Below are 21831 nucleotides of genomic sequence, written 5' to 3'. Positions count from 1 at the left end.
AGGAGGGTGGGAGATCCAGGGAATCCCAGGACATGGAGATGCCCGTGGGATCCACACGACTCCAGCACATCTGGCTTTTGTTTGGGATAAACTGGGATAACAGCTGGGATGTTCCCAGCTGGAATGGACTCCCTGAATGATCCCAACTTTCCGTGTCTGGGGCAGGATCTGGCGCCCACGGATATTGGGAATATCAGCAGAGCCACCACAGCCGTGTCCAAACTCAGGGAATGGAGAGTGGGGACTGGAATTCCCAGCTCCAGGATCCACCCTGGCACTTTTATCCCTTGGGAACACCAAGTTGTGCCTGGATGTGTCCCAGTGGATCCATTCCCTTGGGAATTCCAGCTGGAATCCTGAACCTCAGGATATGGGAAAAGGCAGAGGGTGGACATGGATTAATTTCCATTGATTCCACCTGAGCTGAGCCTATGGAATTCCCAACTGGAATGGGAATATGGGGCCGTTGGCTCTGTGCCACTGATGGCGCTTCCCAGATCCAGCTGGATCCATATCCCAAATTCCTGCCCTGGGAGAGGGACTGGGCAGCTCCACCTGTGTCCAGGTGGGAATGGTAGCCCTGGAATTCTCCTGAAGCCAGGCTGGTCCTTGGACCTTCCATGGAATTGTGGGACATGGAATCATGAAATGGTTCGGGTGGGAAGGACCTTAAAGCTCATCCCATTCCATGGGACACCTTCCCACGATCCCAGATTTCTCCAGCCTGGCCTTGGGCACTGCAGGGATCAGGGACAGCCCCAGCTGCTGTGGCAATGCCAGCCCAGGCAGGAATTCCTCATTGCCAAGATGCCACCCATGGCTGCCCTCTGGCAGTGGGAGCCATTCCCTGGGTGCTGTCCCTGCAGGCCTTGTCCCCAGTCCCTCTGCAGCTCTGCTGGAGCCCCTGCAGGCCCTGCAATGTGCTGGGAGCTCTCCCTGGAATCTTTTCTGGAAGAAAAGCATCCTGGATCCATCTCCAATCCTTGGGAACCTCCAGCTGATTTTCCTGATCCAGGGGTCCTCGTGTGTGGCCCCCTCTGGATCTGCCCGATCCAGGGAAGGGTTGGGAGGATCCCTCAGACACTTCCCACAGTAATTCCCACTCGGCTTTTTCCCTGTCCTATCCCCACGGGATCCCTGCTGGAAGAGCTGATCCCACATGCCCATCTCCATGGGGAACACGGAATGGGAACCAGCAGGACAGAAAATCCTGGATCAGAAAATCCCAGGAGGGGTTGGGTGGGAAGGGACCTTCAATCCCATCCAGATCCAACCTTGCCACCAAAAACTTCTGCGGCCCTCACACGACATTCCTGACACATCCTCTGGGTGGGAACAGCGGGATAATCCACATGGATCTGCCAGGAATAGTGGGAAAAATTCCCTGGAATTGCCAGGAATAATGGGATCAACTGCATGGATCCACCAGGAATATGGGGATAAACCACCTGGAACTGCCAGGAATAGTGGGATAAACTCCCTGGAACTGCCAGGAGAGGCTTTGGCTATTTGGGATAAAGCTGGACATTGTCATTCCCAAGGATCCCACACAGGACATTCCCATGGGGAAAATCCAAAGCAGGAATCACACCTGGGAATGGCAGGGTTGGGAATTTTGGGATACAGGACCAGTCTGCCCGTGCCCAGCTGAATCCCATGTAGCTGTTCCAACTCCCGGCTCCATAATTCCTGGCATTCCAGTTCCTGGCATTCCAATTCCAGGCGTTCCAATTCCTACTGGAGCAGCTCCTGGACACCACTGGAGCCGATCCCAAATTCCCAAACTCCCGGCTGAATTCCCTGAGACGCTGCAGGAACAGCGACCCTCAGGATGCCAGGATCTCCCCCCAGTCTGGATCCTGCCAGATCCCAGCGGAATCCCGGGAATTTCAGTTTCACTCACCCCCTTTCCTTCTCCGCATGGAGGCTTGGAATGGGAAACAAAACACAGAATCAACGGCATGGAACAATTCCCGCCCCCGTTCCCGGCTCCAGCCTGGCTCTGCCCACAATTCCCGGCCTCTGGCATGCGGGATCCGGCCTGGGATGTGGGATTTGGGCAGGGCACCTGGAATTCCAGCCTTTATCCATTGGGAATGTCCCTCTGGCCCGGGATTTGGGATTTATCCCAAGGCTGGGATCATCCCTCATGGATCCTCATGGATCCGGGGAATCCAGAGTGGGATTGGCTGGAATTCCATCCCAAGCCATGGAAAAGCTGCCAGGGCAATTCTCTACATCCAAGCCCATGGATTTTAGCACAGGAGGGATCCTGGAGCATCCTGCTGGCAATCTGCTGCTCCAAGGGGATTGGAATGTCAGGGAAAGGGTTGGGAAGGGCACAGGGAGTGTTTGGGATCCATGGAAAATGGGGTGAGAAGCACCCGGCAGAGATTTTTTGGGGATGTCCCTGACTCTTCCTTGGGAAGGAGAGTGGCTCCAGACCAAATCCTGGGAATGCTGATCCACGGGAAAACCCAGAGTGAAAGATGGGAAGAGGACGGATCCCCTGTTTTCCCTGGAATAGCTCCAGCCCATTCCTTGGATCCATAGGAATGAGCACTACAATTCCCAGAAAAACTCATGGGAATTGTGGGATCAGAGCTGGAATGGCCTCCAGATCCTTCTCTGGGACTGCTGCTCCCAATCCCTCTCCAGGAAAACTGGGAATTGCTGGAAGGGTGGAAGGAGGAATCCCAGGATCTGGGATGGGGGAAAAGTAGGAAAAAGGAGCCGGTCTGGCTCTGCTCCCAAGAATTCCCACCAAAAAAAGAACCTTGGATTGGGAATAATGGTCTGGAAATGCTGGGAATCAAGGGTGGGAATTCCAGGGTGGGAATCCAGGCTGAGGCTCAGGATAAAATAAATCCCAGCTGATCCAGTCTGGGAATTTTGGGATCTGTCCTGATCCCGCAGGGTCTGGCTCCAAGGAGGAGCACAGGGAGCAAGGAAAGGCTTGGAAAACTGGAAAGGGCATGGAAAACCAGAGGGAATGGAAAAACAGGAAGGGCATGGAAAACAGGGAGAGCAGGGGAAAAAATGGTGAGCATGGAAAACCAGGGAGAGCATGGAAAAGCAGAAGGAATGGAAAAACAGAGAGCACAGAGAACAGGGAAAACATGGAAAACTAAGGAAAACAGGGGGAATGTGGAAAAGCAGAAGGAATGCAAAACCAGAAAGGGCATGGAAAAAACAGGGAGAGCTTGAAAAACCAAGGACGGTATGGAAAAACAGAGAGAACATCGAAAACTGTGGAAAACAGGGAGAACATTGAAAACTACGGAGAGCATGGAAAACAGGGAAAACATGGAAAACCAGGGGTAATGTGGGATCCTGCTGAGGCTCCAGGATGCCACATTCCCACATGGAAAATCCCAAATTCCCATGGATGCTGGGGCAGCATCGATGGCCTCCAAGCCAGCTCAGGGATGCTCCAAAGTTTTCCTGGGATTTGGCATCCCTCCGTGGCCACATGGCCGCTCCAGTGACATCCAGGGACAAAGCGTCAGCGGATCCAGGAAAAGGGAAGGGATGGAGAGGGATCGGCTCCCACCCTGCCAATGGGTCCTGGGGACATCCCAGCTGGCCACAACGGCTAGGAAAAACAAGGAATTCTGAATGGTGGGAGTGGAGAGGATTTCAGGGAATCTGGGAATGTGGAGCGGGATGGGAAAGCAGCAGGAAATGTGGGAGTGGCAGCGGGGTGGGGGGCGTGGAGCAATCCTGGAGATCTGGAATTCTCCTGGAGCTGTCCCGGAATTCTCCTGGAGCTCACTTGGAGTTCTCTTGGAATTCCAGAGCTCACTTGGAGCCACCTGAAGCTCATCTGGAATTCTCACAGAGCTCTCCCGGAGCTCTCCTGGAATTCTGGAGCTCTCCTGGCAGGGTTTGGGACCTGCCCAGAGATGGGAAATCAAAACCTGGGACTGCCGGGTGTGGGAAAGGAGGGAGAGGAGCAGGATGAGGAAACGGGGGAGGAAGGAGAGGAGCAGGGAGAGGAGCAGGGAATGAAAGTGGGAATGGGGCAGGGAGAGAAGCTGGGAGAAGGGAAAGGTGTAGGGAAAAGGAGCAGGAGGAGGGAAAGGAGCAGGAGCAGGGAGAGAGGCAGGCAGAGGATGAGGATCAGGAAGAGGAGCAGGAGGAACAGGGAGAGGAGCAGGAAAAGGATCATGAGCAGGGAATTGATCAGGGAATGAAGCAGGAAATGGAGCGGGAGAAGGGCAGAGAGGGTATCGGGAAGAAGAGCAGGAGCATGAAGAGGAGCATGGAAGGAGTGAGGAAAGTGAGGAGAGGAGCAGGGACAGGAGCAGGGAGAGGAGCAGGAGGAGCAGGAGGGAAAGGATCAGGAAAAGGAGCAGGAGGAGGGAAAGGAGCAGGAGCCAGGAGAGGAGCAGGCAGAGGATGAGGATCAGGAAGAGAAGCAGGAGGAACAGGGAGAAGAGCAGGAAAAGGATCATGAGCAGGGAATGGATCAGGGAATGGAGCAGGGAGAGTAGCTGGGAATGGATCAGGGGAACGAACAGGAGAAGGGCAGGGAGGGTATCGGGAAGAAGGGCAGGAGCAGGGAGAGGAGCATGGAAAGGAGGCAGGAAAGTGAGGAGAGGAACAGGAGGAGGGAAAAGAAGTGGAAAAGGGAGAGGAGCAGGATTAGGGAGAGGAGCAGGAGGAGAAGGAGCAGGGAAAGGAGCAGGGAACTGATCTGGGAATGGAGCAGGGAATGGAGCAGGGAATGGAAGGAACATGGAAAAGAGCAGGGAGAGGAGCTGGAAACGGATCAGGAATTGAGTAGGGAATGGAGCTGGGAATGGAGCAGGGAATTGATCTGGGAAAGGAGCAGGGAATGGAACAGGAGAAGAGAGAGAATCAGGAAAAGGAGCAGGAGCAGGGAGAGGAGCAGGCAGAGGATGAGGATCAGGAAGAGGAGTAGGAGGAGCAGGGAAAGAAACAGGGAGAGGAGCAGGGAATTGATCAGGGAATGGATCAGGGAGAGGAGCCGGGAATGAAAGTGGGAATGGAGCAGGGAATAGATCAGGGAATTGATTGGGGAATGGAGCAGAGAATGGAGCAGGGAAAGGAACAGGAGAAGAGAGAGGATCAGGAAAATGAGCAGGATCAGGGAGAGGAGTAGGAGGAACAGGGAGAGGAGCGGGAAAAGGAGCAGGGAATGGAACAGGGACTGGAGCAGGGAATGGAAGGGGCAAGAAAAGGAGCAGGGAGAGGAGCTGGGAATGGATCAGCAATTGATCAGGGAATGGAACAGGGAAAGGAGCTGGGAAAGGAGCAGGGAATGAAACTGGGATGGAGCAGGGAATGGAGCAGGGAAAATAACAGAAGAAGAGAGAGGAGCAGGAAAAGGAACAGGGAGAGAGGCAGGCAGAGAATGAGGATCAGGAAGAGGAGTAGGAGGAACAGGGAGAGGAGCAGGAAAAGGATCAGGAGTAGGAAAAGTATTAGGGAATGGAGCAGGAAATGGAACAGGGAAGGGAGCTGGGAAAAGAGCAGGGAAAGGAACTGGGAATGGAGCAGGGAATGGAAGGGGAAAGGAAAGGAGCTGGGAATGGATCAGGAATTGATCAGAGAATGGAACTGGGAAAGCAGCAGGGAATGAAACTGGGATGGAGCAGGGAATGGAGTAGGGAATGGAAGGAGTAGGGAAATGAGCAGGGAGAGAAGCTGGGAATGGATCAGGGAATTAAACCGGGAATGGAGCAGGGAAAGGAACAGGAGAAGAGAGAGGATCAGGAAAAGGAGTAGGAACAGGGAGAGAGGCAGGCAGAGGATGAGGATCAGGAAGAGGAGTAGGAGGAACAGGGAGAGGAGCAGGAAAAGAAGCAGGAGCAGGGAAAGGAGCTGGGAAAGGAGCAGGGAATTGAACAGGTAGAGGAGCTGGGAACAGATCAGAAATTGATCAGGGAATGGAGTAGGGAAAGGAGCAGAGATTGATCAGAGAAGGAGCAGGGAAGGATCCGGGAAAGGAGCAGGATGCCCAAGGCCAGGGCACACCAACCCCTCCACACCCACCTGGACACTCCCAACATCCTTCCCACGCCCACCTCCGCCGGGATGCGCCCCCAGAGCGCTGGACATCCCTGTGGACACCCCCCTGGACATCCCCATGGACATCCCCATGGACATCCCCTGGACATCCCAATGGACATCCCAATGGACATCCCAATAGACATCCCCTGGACATCCCTGTGGACATCCCCCTGGACATCCCCATGGACATCCCAATGGACATCCCCTGGACATCCCAATGGACATCCCCATGGACAGGGACGGGGATCCGGCTCCCCCGCCCCCCCCCCGCGCCTCCCACACCCCCACGGCGCACATGCAAACAGCTGGAAAACCGCTGGAAAACCGCTGGGAAGCGGCTCCCGAGCACCCCCCGCGCCTCCCGGGGGATCCCGGCCGCATCCCGGTGCCGGCCTTACCCAGCTCCTCCAGCTCGGCCGTCATGGACTTGGAGCGCAGCGTGAGGGTGGTGCTGGGCGCTCTCTTGGGCGGCGGCGGGGCTGCAAGGAACAGAGAGGGCATCTTGCACCGCTTCTCGCGGAATTTGCGCGGCGTGGCCAGGTGCAGGTGCCACTTCTTCTCCACAGCCTGGATCTCCTCGTACTCGCGGGACGAGGAGTCGCACTGCTGCAGGATCTTATTGAGGCTGCGCGTGGACGCGAACTTCTTCATGATTCCCGCCGGGAATGTGCCCGCGGCCCTCGGGAATGCGGGCCACCCCCCCCCGCTCAGCGCGGAGCCCGAGCCATGGCCCCGGGCGGGCGGGGGACGCGGGCAGGGATGCGGGGACGGCGGGAATGTGTCCAGCCTGAGCTCGGGATCCTCTTCCCGCCTCGGCGCAGCCCCCGGAGCGCTCAGCCCACCCCACCCTCCTCTTCCTCCTCCTCCTCCTGCTGCTGCCGCTGCCGCTGGCCGTGGATCCCGACCCTACGGAAGCGCCGGCGTCCGGCCGGGAGCTGCCCAAGGACGCGTGGCCCGGGATGATCCCGAAAGCTCCCGATCCCGCATTCCCTGAGCGCCCCCCCCGCTCCCGGAGCAGCGAGGATGAGTGGAAAGCTCTTCCTCTTCCTCCTCCTCCTCCTCCTCGCTGCTCCTCGCTGACAATGCTGGAATAACGCTCCAGGATTGCCATGGCAACGGCAGCTCCAAGGATCCCTGTGCCTGCGGCAGGGATCCAGCGGGGCGGATTCAGCCCCAGCCGGGCCCACACAGGCGCTGTCACCGGGGTGGGGGGGACACGGCACGACCCCCCCCGGGCCCCCGGCGCCCCTCGGATCCCTTGGAGCAGCGGCCGCGGGGATGCGGAGGAGCGGGAGGAGGAAGGCACCGGGCAGAGGGGGAAGCGCCGAGGGGCAGCGGCTCACCCCGGGCTGGAGCGGCTGCAGCGGCCCGAGCGGCCCCGCCGGGGCTCCCGGCGCCGATTCCCGGCTGAATTCCCGAGGATTATTCCCGGCTGAATTCGCGGCTGAATTCCCGAGGCTGCCAGCCGTTCCCACGGCTCGTGCCTTTGTGCCGTGACGGGATAATTGGAGCTCCTCGTGCCAGCAGCGCTCCCTCCTTCCCTCCCTTCCCTCTTCCCTCCCTTCCCTCCCCCGAGCCCCGCGTGCTGCGCTGGGAGCGGCCCCGATCCCGGCCCCCCTCATTCCCTGCTCCCATCCCCCTGCTCCAGCCCTGCTCCCATCCCCCGGGCTCCACTCGCTACTCCAATCCCCCTGATTCCACTCCCTGATTCCATTCTCTACTCTAATCCCTGCTCCCATCCCCTACTCCAATCCCTCTGATTCCATCCCTGCTCCCATGCCCCTGATTCCATCCTGATCCCATCCCTGATTCCATTCTCTACTCTAATCCCTGCTCCCATCCCCTACTCCAATCCTTCTGATTCTATCCCTGATCCCATCCCCCAGCTCCCATCCCTGCTCCCATCCCCAACTCCAACCCCCCTACTCCAATCCCTCTGATTCTATCCCTGATCCCATGCCCCTGATTCCATCCCTGAATCCATCCCTGCTCCCATTCTTTACTCCAACCCCCCTGCCTCCATCCCTGTTTCCATTCCTGTTTCCATCCATCCCCGCTCCTGACCCTCCTGTCCCACTGTTTCCATCCCTTGCTCCTGTCTCCTGCTCCCATCCCCTGCTCCCATTTCCCCATTTCCATTCCCTGCTCCAGTCCCTCTCCTCCCTTCCCTGCTTCCATTCCTGCCCCTCTCTCCTGTCCCTGCTCCTGTCCTGTGTTTCCATTCCCTGTTTCCATTCCCTGCTCCTGTCCCTCCACTTCCATCCCTGCTCCCATACCCTGCTCCTTTCCCCCGTTTTCATTCCCTGCTCCCATCCCTGCTCCAGTCTCTCTTCTTCCATCCATGTTCCCATATCCAGTCCCATTCCTGGTCCTGTCTCTCCTGTTCCCTGCTCCTTTCCCCTGTTTTCCATTCCCTGCTTCCCTCCCTGCTCCAGTCCTTCCACTTCCATCCCTGTTCCCATCTCCTGCTCCTTTCCCCCATTTTCATTCCCTACTTCCACCCCTGCTCCAACCTCTCTTCCATCCCTGCTCCCATTCCTGCTGCCATTCCTGTTTTTGTCTCTCCTGTCCCCTGTTCCTGTCCTGTGTTTCCATTCCCTGCTCCCATCCTCCTGATTCCATCCCTGATTCCATCCCTGATCCCATCCCTGATTCCATTCTTTACTCCAACTCCCCTGCCTCCATCCCTGTTTCCAATTCCTGCTTCCATTCCCGTTTCCATCCATCCCTGCTCCTGTCCCTCCGGTCACGCTCTTTCCATCCCTTGCTCCTGTCTCCTGCTCCCATCCCATTTCCATCCCTTGCTCCCGTCTCCTGCTCCTGTTCCCCCGTTTCCATTCCCTGCTCCAATCCCTCTGCTCCCAACCCAGCTTCCATTCCTGCTCCTCTCTTCTGTCCCCTACTCCTGTCCTGCGTTTCCATTCCCTGTTTCCATTCCTGCTCCTGTCCCTCCACTTCCACCCCCTGCTCCTTCCCCCATTTTCATTCCCTGCTCCAATCCCTCTGCTTCCATCCCTTCTCCCATTCCTGCTGCCATTCCTGGTCCTGTCTCTTCTGTCCCCTACTCCTGTTCTGTGTTTCCATTCCTTGTTTCCATTCCCTGCTTCCATTCCCTGCTCCTGTCCTTCCACTTCCATCACTGTTCCCATCTCCTGCTCCTATCCCCCCATTTTCATTCCCTACTCCCATCCCTGCTCCAACCCCTCTTCTATCCCTGCTCCCATTCCTGCTGCCATTCCTGTTTTTGTCTCTCCTGTCCCCATGTTTCCATTCCGTTTCCATCCCTGCTCCTGTCCCTCCACTTCCATCCCCTGCTCATTTCCCTGTTTTCATTCCCTGCTTCCATCCCCTGCTCCTGTCCTTGCTCCCATCCCTCTGCTCCCATTCCAGCTCCCATCCCTGCTCCTGTCCCCGTTTCCACCCTCATGCTCCCATTCCCTGCTCCCATTCCCTCGTTCCCAGTTTTCATCCCTTCACTTCCCTCCCCTGTTCTCATCTCTCTGCTCCCATTCCCTGCTTCCATTCCCTGAGTTTCCATCCCATTTCCATTCCCTGCTCCCATCCCTGTTCCTGCCCCCTGCTCCCATCCCTCTGCTCCTGTCCCTCTGCTTCCATCTCCTGTTTGCATCCCTGCTTCCATCTTCCTGCTCCTATCCCTCCATCTCATCCTAATCCTGCCTCCCAAACTCCCATCCCCCTTTTCCCATTCCCCTCTTCTCATCTCCATAATTCCATCCCCTGCTCCCAAGCCCACAATTCCATCTCCTTTTCCTATTACCCTTTTCCCATCCCCATAATTCCATCTCGTTTTCCCAGTCCCATAATTCTACCCCCTTTTCCCACCCCCCTGCTCCCATTCCCTGGAATTCCAGTCCCAATCCCCCCAAACCCCTCATGGCTCTTTCCTAAAGTTCCCGTCCCTCTGGACAAATCCCTGCCCTGCCCAAAGCCCTGGATCTGCTCCCGGAATCCAGAACCCATGGAATGAAATCCCAGAACTTTCTGGGATCCCCCAGGACCAGCCGTGCCCAGGAATTCCCACAGGGACTCCCTGGCTCCATCACAGAATTCCCGGTGTTCCTTTGGTATCATCATCTTGCCCCCCAATATTCCTAGAAATTCTTAGGGTAGTTTCCCATCCCAACAATTCCCAGGTGGAGCTGGAGCCTGGAGTAGCTGATGGGAATTCCAGGAATTCCTGATCATGGGAATCAAAAGTGATTCCCAAAACCCATCCTGGGGCTCCCCAAATCCCTCCCTTCCTGCATCCATGAGTTCCCAAAACTCTTATTCCTCATTTGCCACAATTACAGAAATTCCCGATCTTGGGAATTCAAGCCATTCCCAAAAAACACCACAACTCCAGGAATTCCAGGCCTTGGGAATTCAAGCCATTCCCAAAAAACACCACAACTCCACAGATGTTGGGACCTTCCTGATCTTTCCTGCCCACCTCCCTCATTCCCAAAAATCAGCACATCCCAGAAACTAGCACATCCTAAAAATCAACAAGTCCCAAAAATGGGAACATCCCCAAAAAGGGATGCCTCCCAAAAATCAGCGCATCCCAAAAATGGGAACATCCCAAAACTCTTTGTATCCCAAACATTAATGCATCCCAAAAACAAGCACATCCCAAAAATCAGCACAGCCAAAATGAGCAAATCCCAAAAATTTTTGCATCCCAAACATCAATGCGTCCCAAAACCCAGTACATCCCAAAGAATGGGCGCATCCCAAAAAATGGACACATCCCAATAAACAGCACATCCCAAAAAAATGATGCACCACAAAAATGGGCACATCCCAATGTGGGCAAATCCCAAAATGGGCTCATCCCAAAAATTTATGCATTCCAAAAATAAATTCTTACCAAAAATCAGCACAACCCAAAATGACCAAATCCCCAAAATTTTTGCATCCCAAATATCAAAGTGTCCCAAAACCCAGCACATCCCAAAAATGGGCACATCCCAAAAACCTTCACATTCAAAAATGAGGACATCCCATAAACCAGTGCATCCCAAAAATCTGCACATCCCAAAATTGGTGCATCCCAAAAATGGAAACATCCCAAAAATCATCCTATCCTGAAAACTGGCACATGCCAAACATCAACAGGTCCCAAAAATCAGTGCATCCCAAAATCAGTGCATCCTGAAATCGGCGCATCCCAAAAACTGGCACATCCCAAAAAATGGACATATCCCAAAAATCGTTGCATTCTAAAAATCATCACATCCCAACATCAACACATCCCAAAAATCGGCGCATTCCGAAATTGGCGCATGCTAAAATTGACGCATCCCAAAACCCAGCATATCTCAAAAACTGGCACATCTCCCAAAAAATGGCACATCCTGAAAAAAACGGAAACATCCCAAAAATCACCGCATCCCAAAAATCATCGCATCCCAAAAATCGGTGCATCACAAAAACCACTACATCCCAAAAACCAACACATCCCAAAAATCATTGCTTCCCAACATCAACACATCCCAAAAAGCGGCACATCCTGAAATTGGCACATCCCAAAAACGGGTGTATCCCAAAAACGGGCGCATTCCAAAAATGGAAACATCCCCAAAACTGGCACATCCCAAAAATCAGGACATCCCAAAAAATGGGCATATCCCAAAAATCATTGCATTCCAATGCCAACACATCCCAAAAACTGGAACATCCTGAAATTGATGTATCCCAAAAATTAGCACATCCCAAAAAACTGGCGCTTCCCACTTGGAATTTTCCACCCCTGCCACTCCCTCTCCTTGCTGGGGCCACTCCAGCCCATCCCGAATGACCAGAATCCCTGAAATCCCATAAACCAGCACATCCCAAAAACTGGCATATCCCAAACATCAACACATCTCAAAAATCTGCGCATCCTGAAATTGGTGCATCTCAAAACCTGACGCATCCCAAAACCTGACGTATCCCAAAAATCAGCACATCCCTGAAACTGGAACATTCCAAAAAACGGACATATCCCAAAAATCATTGCATCCCAACATTAACACATCCCAGAAATTGGCAAATCCCAGAAACCGGCACATCCCAAAAATTGCCGTATCCCAAAAATCGTCTCATCCCAAAAAACAGCACATCCTGAAATTGGTGCAGACCAAAAACCGGCATATTGCAAAAATCAGCACATCCCAAAACCAGGCACATCCTAAAAAATGGACGCATCCCAAAAATCATTGCATCCCAAAAAATGGCACATCCAAAACATCAGCACATCCCAAAAGTTGGTGCATCCTGAAATTGGCGCATCCCAAAACCAGACACATCCCAAAAACCCAATGCATCCCAAAATCAACACATCCCAAAAATTGGCACATCCCCAAAAAAAGGCACATCCCGAAAAAAAAGGGAAACATTCCAAAAACCGGCACATCCCGAAAATCAGCGCATCCCAAAAAGCCGGCACATCCCAACCTTCCCACCCTGGAATTTCCCACCCCCGCCACTCCCTCTCCTCGCTGGGGCTGCTCCGGCCCATCCCGAGCCCCTGGAGAGTTGCAGGATTCCCAGGAACTGTGGCTCACCCTTTTTGCGAGATCCCTCCTCGGTGTCGGGCTTGCGGCTGACGGACACGACTTTCATCAGGAGGTGATTCCCGCCCTGCCGGATCAGCGCCACCACCTGCTTGTGCCCCACCTTCACCACATTCACTCCGTTCACCTGCATTCCCAGAAAAAAAAAACATGGATCAGAATTCCCAGTGGGAAAAAACCCCATGGAAGTCTCCACAAAAATCTCGCTTCTCCCCGTTTTTTTTCCCCGTCTTTTTTTGCGGTGGTTGGGAGCCGCTGCCTGGTGATGGCAAGGAGGAGAGGGGAATGGCTAATTCCTGCTGGGAGATTCCCAAAAAAACGGGGTTTCCCCAGGTTTTTTTTAGAGCGTCTGGTCATGGAATGTTCGGAATGGAGAGAATTCCCTGGAAAACCATTCCATGGATTCCAGTAAATCCCATGGGAACTTGCCCATGGAATGGGGTCAACTTGGAGAGGGGGAAAGGTCCAAGCTGGGATCCCTGTGAAGATTTTGGGACCTGGAGAATCCTGGATAATCCCAAATTCTCTGGAATGGCAACCCCTGGATTTCTGCTCTTTCTTCCTGGTGAAGGCTGATTCCAAAATTCCAGGAGTTCTTTCCAACACTCCATGTTTATCCCATGGATCCATCCCAAAGGACGGCCCCGAGCCCATTCCAGCTCCTTTGCTCCAGGAAACTTGGGAGCTACCAACGATCCCACACGATGATTCCCGGGAATCCAAAGTCTCCTGGAGCAAAGGAGCCGGAATGGGCTCAGGGCTGTCCCTCGGGATGGATCCATGGGATTAAGACAGAGTGTTGGCAAGAACTCCAGGAATTTTGGGATCAATCTTCAGCAAGAAGAAAGAGCAGAAATCCAGGGATTGCCATTCTGGAGAATTTGGGATTATCCAGGATTCTCCAGATCCCAAAATCCTCCCGAGGAACACAACTTGGATCTTTCCCCCTCTCCAAGCTGACCCCATTCCATGGGCAAGTTCCCATGGGATTCACTGGAATCCATGGAATGGTTTTCCAGGAAATTCTCTCCATGTGTACCAAGCTCCTTCCAAACTGCTGGAATTCCACACCCAGATTCCAGAGCCAGGAATTCCTGGATCCTCATCCCTTTTCCCACATCCTGAACTATTCCCAGCTCCCATTCCAATCCCACTGGATCCATCCCCCATCCGGGATCCAAGTGGGAATTTCAGGGAGCTCAGGAATTTTGTCCTTTCAGGATCTGCCACACCCAACCAAAAAAATCCATGTGAAATCCAGAAATTCCTGGGAGAATTCCCTTTTCCCAAGGGAATTCCGGAGCCTGGAACCTCCATTCCCTGCCTCGCAGGGTTTGCTGGAATGAGAAATTTCCAAGGTTCTCCCATCAGCATTTTTCAGGTTGGGAATGAAATCCTGGAATCTGGGAATCCCTGAGGCTGGAAATCCCACCGGGAACATTCCCAGCATTCCCAGCACTGCCATTCCCATCCTGATCCATGGATTTGAAATCCCTTGGGAATGTCGATTCCCACTGTCCCGCTCAGCCCAATCCCATCCTTACCAACCTTTTCCATTAAGAATTTTTCCCAAATATTTCATTCCTGGCTCAGCTTGAGGCCATTCCCTCTCATCCTGTCCCTTTTCCCTGGGATCAGATCCTGATTCCCACCTGGATCCATCCAGGGAATTGTTGTGAATTGTCTCTGACTCCTAATTCTATTTATTTCTACCTGAATTTGAAGGAATTCCAACAAAACCCTCGGGATAACCTGAGCCTGACTTCCATCCCCAGGGAATTCCTTGGGATTTCAATCCTGGAATTCCCTGTGCTCCCAATTCATCCCTGCCTTGATTTCCCTCAATTCCTCCCCTCCGGAAAACTGGGAGAGCCCAATGCTCATCCTGAGCCTCCGGAATTCCAGGGCTGAGCAGCATTCCCAGACCCCCCTCCCGCAGATCTCCGGGATCCGCTCTCCCAGCCCGGTAATTTGGGAATGGATATTTTTAGGAATTCCTCTCTCCTTGGTTACTGGGAAACTTCGTGTTCCGAGACATCTCCCGGAGAAATCCGAGCTCCGCATTCGTTCCCAACTCGGAGCGGAACATTCCAGCTTTTTTTCCCCACACCAGAATATCCCAAATTTTGAGCATTTCCATTTAAAAACTGGAGCTGGATCAGCCTCTTCCCTCTATTTTTTTTTTTTTTCCCTGTTGTTCCCAAATTCCCAATGATCCGAAATCCCGGCCTTTGATATTTCCTCGGATCCTTTTTATCAACCTCCCACGCTCCGGAGCTGGAATTATCCGCATTTCCTGCTTTTTTTGCTTCCTGACCTTTCCAGCAGGGAGAGGATCCGGGAATGTTTCAGTGCTCCCTCATTCCCACAATTCCAGAGGGGGAAATTTTGTCCCAGAGGATTTTTCCCTACCCTTGTGTATTTTTGGACTCCGTGTCCTTAAAAAAACCTCTGGAATTTTGTTCATTGGGATCGTGGAATGGTTGGGATGGGATCATTCCATTCCCACCGCTGCCCAGAGCAGGATTTTTCCTCATTCCCAAAGAAAATCATGGAATTGTAGAGTTGGAAAAGCCCTCAGAGACCACTGCTAACCCACATTCCCAAATCCAGGTTTTTTGAACATTCCCAAGGATTTGACTCCACCACCGCTCCTTCCAAAGCTTCCCAACCTTTTCCATGGAGCAACATTCCCAAATATCCCACCGAAACCTCCCCAGGGGATGCTGGGGTCCCACCTGGATCCCTCATCCCAGTTTTTCCTTTAAAAACATTGGGATAACAAGAAAATCAGTCACTAAATCCTGAAAATATCCACAGATTTCCAGCCATGTCTGTATCCCAAATCCTGGGAATTCCCACCTGGATCCTCAAGGAATCATGGAATTCTCATGGAAGTGGTCAAAGTTCTCCACTTCCAAGGCTCCTCATGAAAAAAATTCCAGGATTGAAAACCTCCCAGGATGGGGGAAGACAAAAGGCTGGAAGTCCTGGATTTTCCTCTGGAATTCTGGTGGGATTTTCCCAATCCCACCGCCGGAGAGTTTGGATCTTGGCAATTCCCCAGCCTGGCACTGGGAATTCCCTCATGGAGCCATTCCCGGAATGTGGTTCATGGGATCATGGAATTGTTGGAGGTTGGAAAAGCCCTTGGAGATCAAATCCCAGAATTCCCAGCTCTGTCAGGGCCACCCTGGATCAGGTTCCTCCGAATCCACTGGGATTTGATTCCCTCCAGGAGGAATTTTCCTGATTTTCAGCCCGAACTGTGGCTGTTCCAGAGGCTGCTCCAGATTTTCCAGGAGGAATTCCTGCCAGCGCCTTCCCAAAGGGAATTCAGGGCTGGAATTGGCACCAAGGGCAGCTTGGAAGAGCTCCAGGGGTGACCCAATTCCCAAAGGGAATGTGGGGACTCTGGATCCCTCCTGATCCACACCTGGAGGACTCTGGATCCTCCTGACCTGGAAAACTTCTGGAAGTTCCTGATCCACATGTGGGGACTCTGGAACCTTCCTGATCCACACCTGGAAAACTCCTGGAAGCTCCAACACCTGGAATACTCCAGATCCTCCTGATCCACACCTGGAGAATTCCAGAACGTCCTGATCCACAGCTGGAGGACTCCGGATCCTCCTGATCCACACCTGGAGAATTCCAGATCGTCCTGACCTGGAAAGCTTCTGGAAGCTCCCGATCCACATGTGGGGACTCTGGATTCCTCTGGATCCCTCTGGATCCACACCTGGAGAATTCCAGACCCTCCTGATCCACATCTGGAGGACTCTGGATCCTCCTGATCCACGCCTGGAGAATTCCAGATCCTCCTGACCTGGAAAACTTCTGGAAGCTCCTGATCCACATGTGGGGATGCTGGATCCCTCAGGATCCACACCTGGAGAAATCCAGAACCTCCTGATCCCAGTCTGGAGAGCTCCTGGCACTCCCATTGTCTGGAGGACTCTGGATGCCTCTGGATCCACACCTGGAGGATTTCTGAAAGCTTGGAATCCACAGGAATTTCCCCATGGAAAGGGGCTCAGGCCTTGGCAGGGGCTGCCCAGGGAGCTTTGGAGTGCCCATCCCTGGAGGTGTCCAGGGGATTCCTGGAATTCCAATCAGTTCTCTGGGCTGGGGATCAGGCTCAGCCTTGGACTTGGTGACTTTGGAATTATTTTCCAAGCGCAGGGATCCCAGGATTCTGAGGAGAAGCACATGGGACCAGCTTCAGGATTTTGGGAAGCCTCTCCCAGGCGCTGAGCAGGGACATTCCCGGTGTCACACTGGCCCCAAAAGGAAGTTCAGGAAATATGCGAGGCTGGAACTGGGAAATTATCCATGGAAAAGGCGGAGAGGAGGAAAATCTGGAAGTTGGATTTCATGGATAAAAGGAACTCCCAGAACTCAGAGGGAAAGGGACAATTCCCATCGGGAAAGGAAGAGCTCAGGGAATTCCCAAAACAGCTCCGGAATCCACTGGAATGAATCCAGAGGAAGCTCTGGAGCTGCTCCAAGGCTGGAGCCCCTGTGGAGTCAGGTTGGGAGAGCTGGGAATGTTCCCCTGGAGCAGGGAAGGCTCCAGGGAGAGCTCCCAGCACATTGCAGGGCCTGCAGGGGCTCCAGCAGAGCTGCAGAGGGACTGGGGACAAGGCCTGCAGGGACAGCACACAGGGAATGGCTCCCACTGCCAGAGGGCAGCCATGGGTGGCATCTTGGCAATGAGGAATTCCTGCCTGGGCTGGCATTGCCACAGCAGCTGGGGCTGCCCCTGATCCCTGCGTTGTCCAAGGAAAGGTTGGAGCAGCCTGGGATGATGGGAGGTGTCCAGGGGTTGGAAGTGGATGGGCTGGGAGGTTCTTCCAACCCAAACCCCACCAGGATTGGGGAATTGTGGAATCCTGGCCCATGGAATGCCGGCAGTGCCTCGGGAAGGGCCCCCGAGCCCCCCAGGGATCCGTGCAGGGAGAGCCCGGGAAAAGTGGGATGTGCCCCGGGCTGGGGCCAGGGCAGCTCCGCAGGGATCGGGGCCGGGATCGGGAATGTCCTTCTGGGCCTGCCCAGCTGCTGCCAGGAGCCAGCGGGGATCGGGATCTGCTCCAGGGAATGAGCCCCGGGAAGAGAGGGAGCGGCCTCAGCCTGGGCCAGGGCAGGTTTGGATTGGATATTTGGGAATTTCTCCATGGAAAGGAGCCTCCAGCCATCACAAATCCCTCCAGGCTCTGTTTTCCTCCTTCTCCTGTCAGGACAAGCAGGAGTGGGAATGTCCCAGGTCTCCTCCCAGCTTTCCATGGAGACAGAGCCTGAAATCCTCAGCGTGGAGAAAATTGGGATCAGGTTCCCACCCAAACCACGTCAGGCAGCACAAAATGCCAGAGATTCATCCCAAATGGAATCCTGGGATGGTTTGGGTAGGAAGAACCTCAAAGCTCATTCTGGGGACACTTCCCACCATCCCAGGCTGCTCCAACCTTTCCTTGGACAACGCAGGGATCAGGGGCAGCCCCAGCTGCTGTGGCAATGCCAGCCCAGGCAGGAATTCCTCATTGCCAAGATGCCACCCATGGCTGCCCTCTGGCAGTGGGAGCCATTCCCTGTGTGCTGTCCCTGCAGGCCTTGTCCCCAGTCCCTCTGCAGCTCTGCTGGAGCCCCTGCAGGCCCTGCAATGTGCTGGGAGCTCTCCCTGGAGCCTTCTCTTCTCCAGGGGAACATTCCCAGCTCTCCCAGCCTGGCAGGATCTGTCCCAATCCCAACACTCCACACATTCCATTGGAATCCAACTTTCCATGATCCCTTTCCAACCAAAGCAGTGCTTGGATCCAGTCCCTGAACCATTCCTTGGATTTCCCACTGGAAAACCTTTTTTCCACCTTTCCAAACTCTAGCCCTGTCCTGTTCCCACCAATCCCATTGGAACATCCTAAGTTCCTCCTCCAGCCAGGAAAATCCCTAAAGCAATGACAACTCCAGGGAATCTCCTGAAATCTCAGTGTGTTCTCCATGGTGGAGCAGCCACAATTCCAAAGGGATTCACTGGCACTGAGGGACTCAGGATCCCTCTGGATCCACACCTGGAGAATTCCAGATCCTCCTGATCCACACCTGGGGAGCTCCTGGAAGCTCCTGATCCACACCTGGAGGACACTGGGATCCCTCTGGATCCACACCCAAAGAACCTCTGGAAGTTCCACGACCTGGAGGACTCCGGATCCTCCTGACCCGTACCCGGTAGAATTCCAAAACTCCTGGGCAATTCCCAAAATTCCCGGGGAAGGAGTGGAATTCCGGGAGGAGCTCACCTCGATCAGAAAATCCCCCGTGCGCAATCCCGCTCTCCAGGCGACTCCTTCCACATCCACGGATTCCAGGTACTGCAGTGCTGGGAATGCCGGCGTGGGCGTGAACTCCTCGATCGGGGTCTCGGCTGGAAAACACAACGGGAAGGGGAACTGAGGGATTTCCAAGGAAATTCCACCGGGGAAGGCTCAGCCCGTGCACAGCATTCCTAAAATCATGGAATTACAGAGCTGGAAAACCCCTGAGTGAAACTGTTCCCAGCAGTGCCGAGGCCACCCCCAATCCGTGTCCCCAGGTGCCATATCCATGGATTCATGGATTTGAATCCCACCCCTTGTCCTGCCCTGTTCCCACCTCAGTGATTGAATCCGAGGTGGAACCAGTATTGGAATCAATGATGGAAATAATGAAGGAATCCAAGATGGAATCAATCATGGAACTAATAGTGGAATCAATAATGGAACCAATGAAGGAATCAATGAAGGAATCGAAGGAACCAGTGATGGAATCCGAGATGGAATCTATGAAGGAATCAATGAAAGAATCCAAGATGGAATCAATAATGGAACTAATAAAGGAATCAATGAAGGAATCAATAAAGGAACCAGTGATGGAATCTAAGATGGAATAAATAATGGACTCAGTCATGGAACTAATAATGGAATCAATGATGGCATCAATGACAGAATCCAAGATGGAATCCAAGATGTAATCCAAGATGGAACCAATAATAGAATCAGTCATGGAATCAATGATGGAGTCAGGGAATCATTTGGGTTGGAAAATCCCTTGGAGAACATCAAATCCAACTGTTCCCAGCACTGACGAGGCCACCCCTGATCCTTGTGCCCAGCTGCCACATCCACATGGATTTGAATCCGGTCGGGAATGGGGATTCTACTCCCATGCCAAGGTTGGAAAAGCCTTTCCAGGAATGAGTTTTTCCGTTATCCAACCTGGAGACGTCCTGGCACAGCCTGAGGTTGTGTCCCCTTGTCCTGTCCCCGTTCCCACCTCAGTGATGGAATCAAGGATGGAATCAACGATGGAGATAATTAAGGAATCCAAGATGGAATTAATGATGGAATCCAAGATGGAATCAATCATGGAACTAATAATGGAATCAGTCATGGAATCAATGATGGAATCCTAGATGGAATCTAAGATGGAATCAACGAAGGAATCAAAGATGGAATAAAAAATGGAGTCAATGATGGAATGCAAGATGGAATCAATCATGGAACTAATGATGAAATCAGTCATGGAATCAAGGATAGAACCCTAGATGGAATCTGAGATGGAATCAATGAAGGAATCCAAGATGGAATCCAAAATGGAGTCAGTGATGGAATCAATGATGGAATCAATGAGGGAGTCAATGAAAGAATCCATGATGGAATCAATAATGGAACTAATAATGGAATCAATGATGGAATCAATGATGGATTCAAAGAAGGAATCAGTGATGGAATCCAAGATGGAACCAATAATAGAATCAGTCATGGAATCAATGATGGAGTCATGGAATCATTTGGGTTGGAAAATCCCTTGGAGACCATCAAACCCAACTGTTCCCAGCACTGCCGAGGCCACCCCTGATCCGTGTCCCCCAGTGCTGCACCCACATGGATTTGGATCCCACCGGGAATGGGGATTCCTTGGACACCTCCAGGGACGGTGACTCCAAAGCTCCCTGGGCAGCCCCTGCCAAGGCCTGACCCCTTTCCATGGAAAACGATCCCAAATCCGGGAGCTGGGCCTGTCCTGGCCCAGGCTGAGGCCGCTCCCTCTCTTCCCGGGGCTCATTCCCTGGAGCAGATCCCGATCCCCGCTGGCTCCTGGCAGCAGCTGGGCAGGCCCAGAAGGACATTCCCGATCCCGGCCCCGATCCCCGCAGAGCTGCCCTGGCCCCAGCCCGGGGCACATCCCACTTTTCCCGGGCTCTCCCTGCACGGATCCCTGGGGGGCTCGGGGGCCCTTCCCGAGGCACTGCCGGCATTCCATGGGCCAGGATTCCAAAGTTCCCCAATCCTGGTGAGGCCTGCCTGGGAGGGACCTCCCAGCCCATCCCGAGGATCCCCCAGGATCCAGGAGATCCCACGGGCACAGCCCAGGAAGTTTTCCAAGCATTTCCATTCCCAGGATCCGTGAATTACACCCTGGGCTGATCCCAAACCTTCAGCTCCCAGAATGGATCCAGAGGATCCACCTGGACCTGCCACAGCTCCTAAAAATTGGAGAAATTCCCGCTGGGACAATCCAGCCTGAGGAAAATCCACCCATTCAATCCTTCCCGCTCTCCTTATCCCAAGTTTTCCCTCTTCCCTCTCACTTCCAGCCGAGTCCCTCCCACAGAGCCGCGGTGTCTCCTCATTCCCAAATCCACCTGGAGCGGATTAGGAGCCAGGAGAAATTCTCATCCCCACAAATTATCCCAAGAAATGGATTTTTAGGAGCTGACAGATCCCGGATCCCTGAGGTGACCCCGGTGGCCTCTCCTTTGACGCCCTTCCACCAACATTCCCAACGTTCCCCTCCCTTCCCACCAAACCAAGCCTCCGGTTCCACCCAGATCCAAGACTTTTCCTCCTCTATCCGTTTTTATTCCCACATTTTAGGCGGGATTTTTCCACTCCGGCACGGATCGCACCCCGGGAACCTTTCCCTGCCACCCCTCCATGTGCTGAAGCTTCTCAGCTGCTTCCCACCAACGGCTTTCCACGATTTCTGCCTTTCCCGGGAGAAGTGGCAAACGCTTGACAGCTCATCCCTATTTTTAGACATTCCGACGGAATGTTGGAGCGCTCTCCAAACCCTCCAGGATCCTTCCAGGATCTCAGCTCCTGTGATCCCAGGATGCTCCAAGTGTCCGACCTGGCCTTGGACACGTCCAGGGGTCCCAGCCATGGATTCTCTGGGATAAATTTCATGGAGCAAATCC

At 53.7% G+C, this 21831-nt stretch overlaps 1 protein-coding gene across 1 annotated transcript in view; it reads right to left on the bottom strand.

The window, feature by feature from the left end:
* The window catches only part of SHANK3 (SH3 and multiple ankyrin repeat domains 3), a 133522-nt gene that overhangs the window by 29639 nt on the left and 82052 nt on the right, over nucleotides 1-21831 (bottom strand). The window contains exons 18-21 of the mRNA XM_058805981.1: nucleotides 18893-19017; nucleotides 12591-12726; nucleotides 6438-6518; nucleotides 1904-1927 (exon numbers count right to left, since the gene is read on the bottom strand). Of these exons, the coding sequence (XP_058661964.1) occupies nucleotides 1904-1927; nucleotides 6438-6518; nucleotides 12591-12726; nucleotides 18893-19017 (366 nt within the window). The remainder of the gene's footprint in view (nucleotides 1-1903; nucleotides 1928-6437; nucleotides 6519-12590; nucleotides 12727-18892; nucleotides 19018-21831) is intronic.

The sequence above is a fragment of the Ammospiza caudacuta genome, chromosome 5, assembly GCF_027887145.1.
Source record: "Ammospiza caudacuta isolate bAmmCau1 chromosome 5, bAmmCau1.pri, whole genome shotgun sequence".
In the NCBI taxonomy this organism is placed as follows: domain Eukaryota; kingdom Metazoa; phylum Chordata; class Aves; order Passeriformes; family Passerellidae; genus Ammospiza; species Ammospiza caudacuta.
Note: the sequence above shows the minus strand (reverse complement) of the source record. Positions and strands in the feature narration are given on the sequence as shown.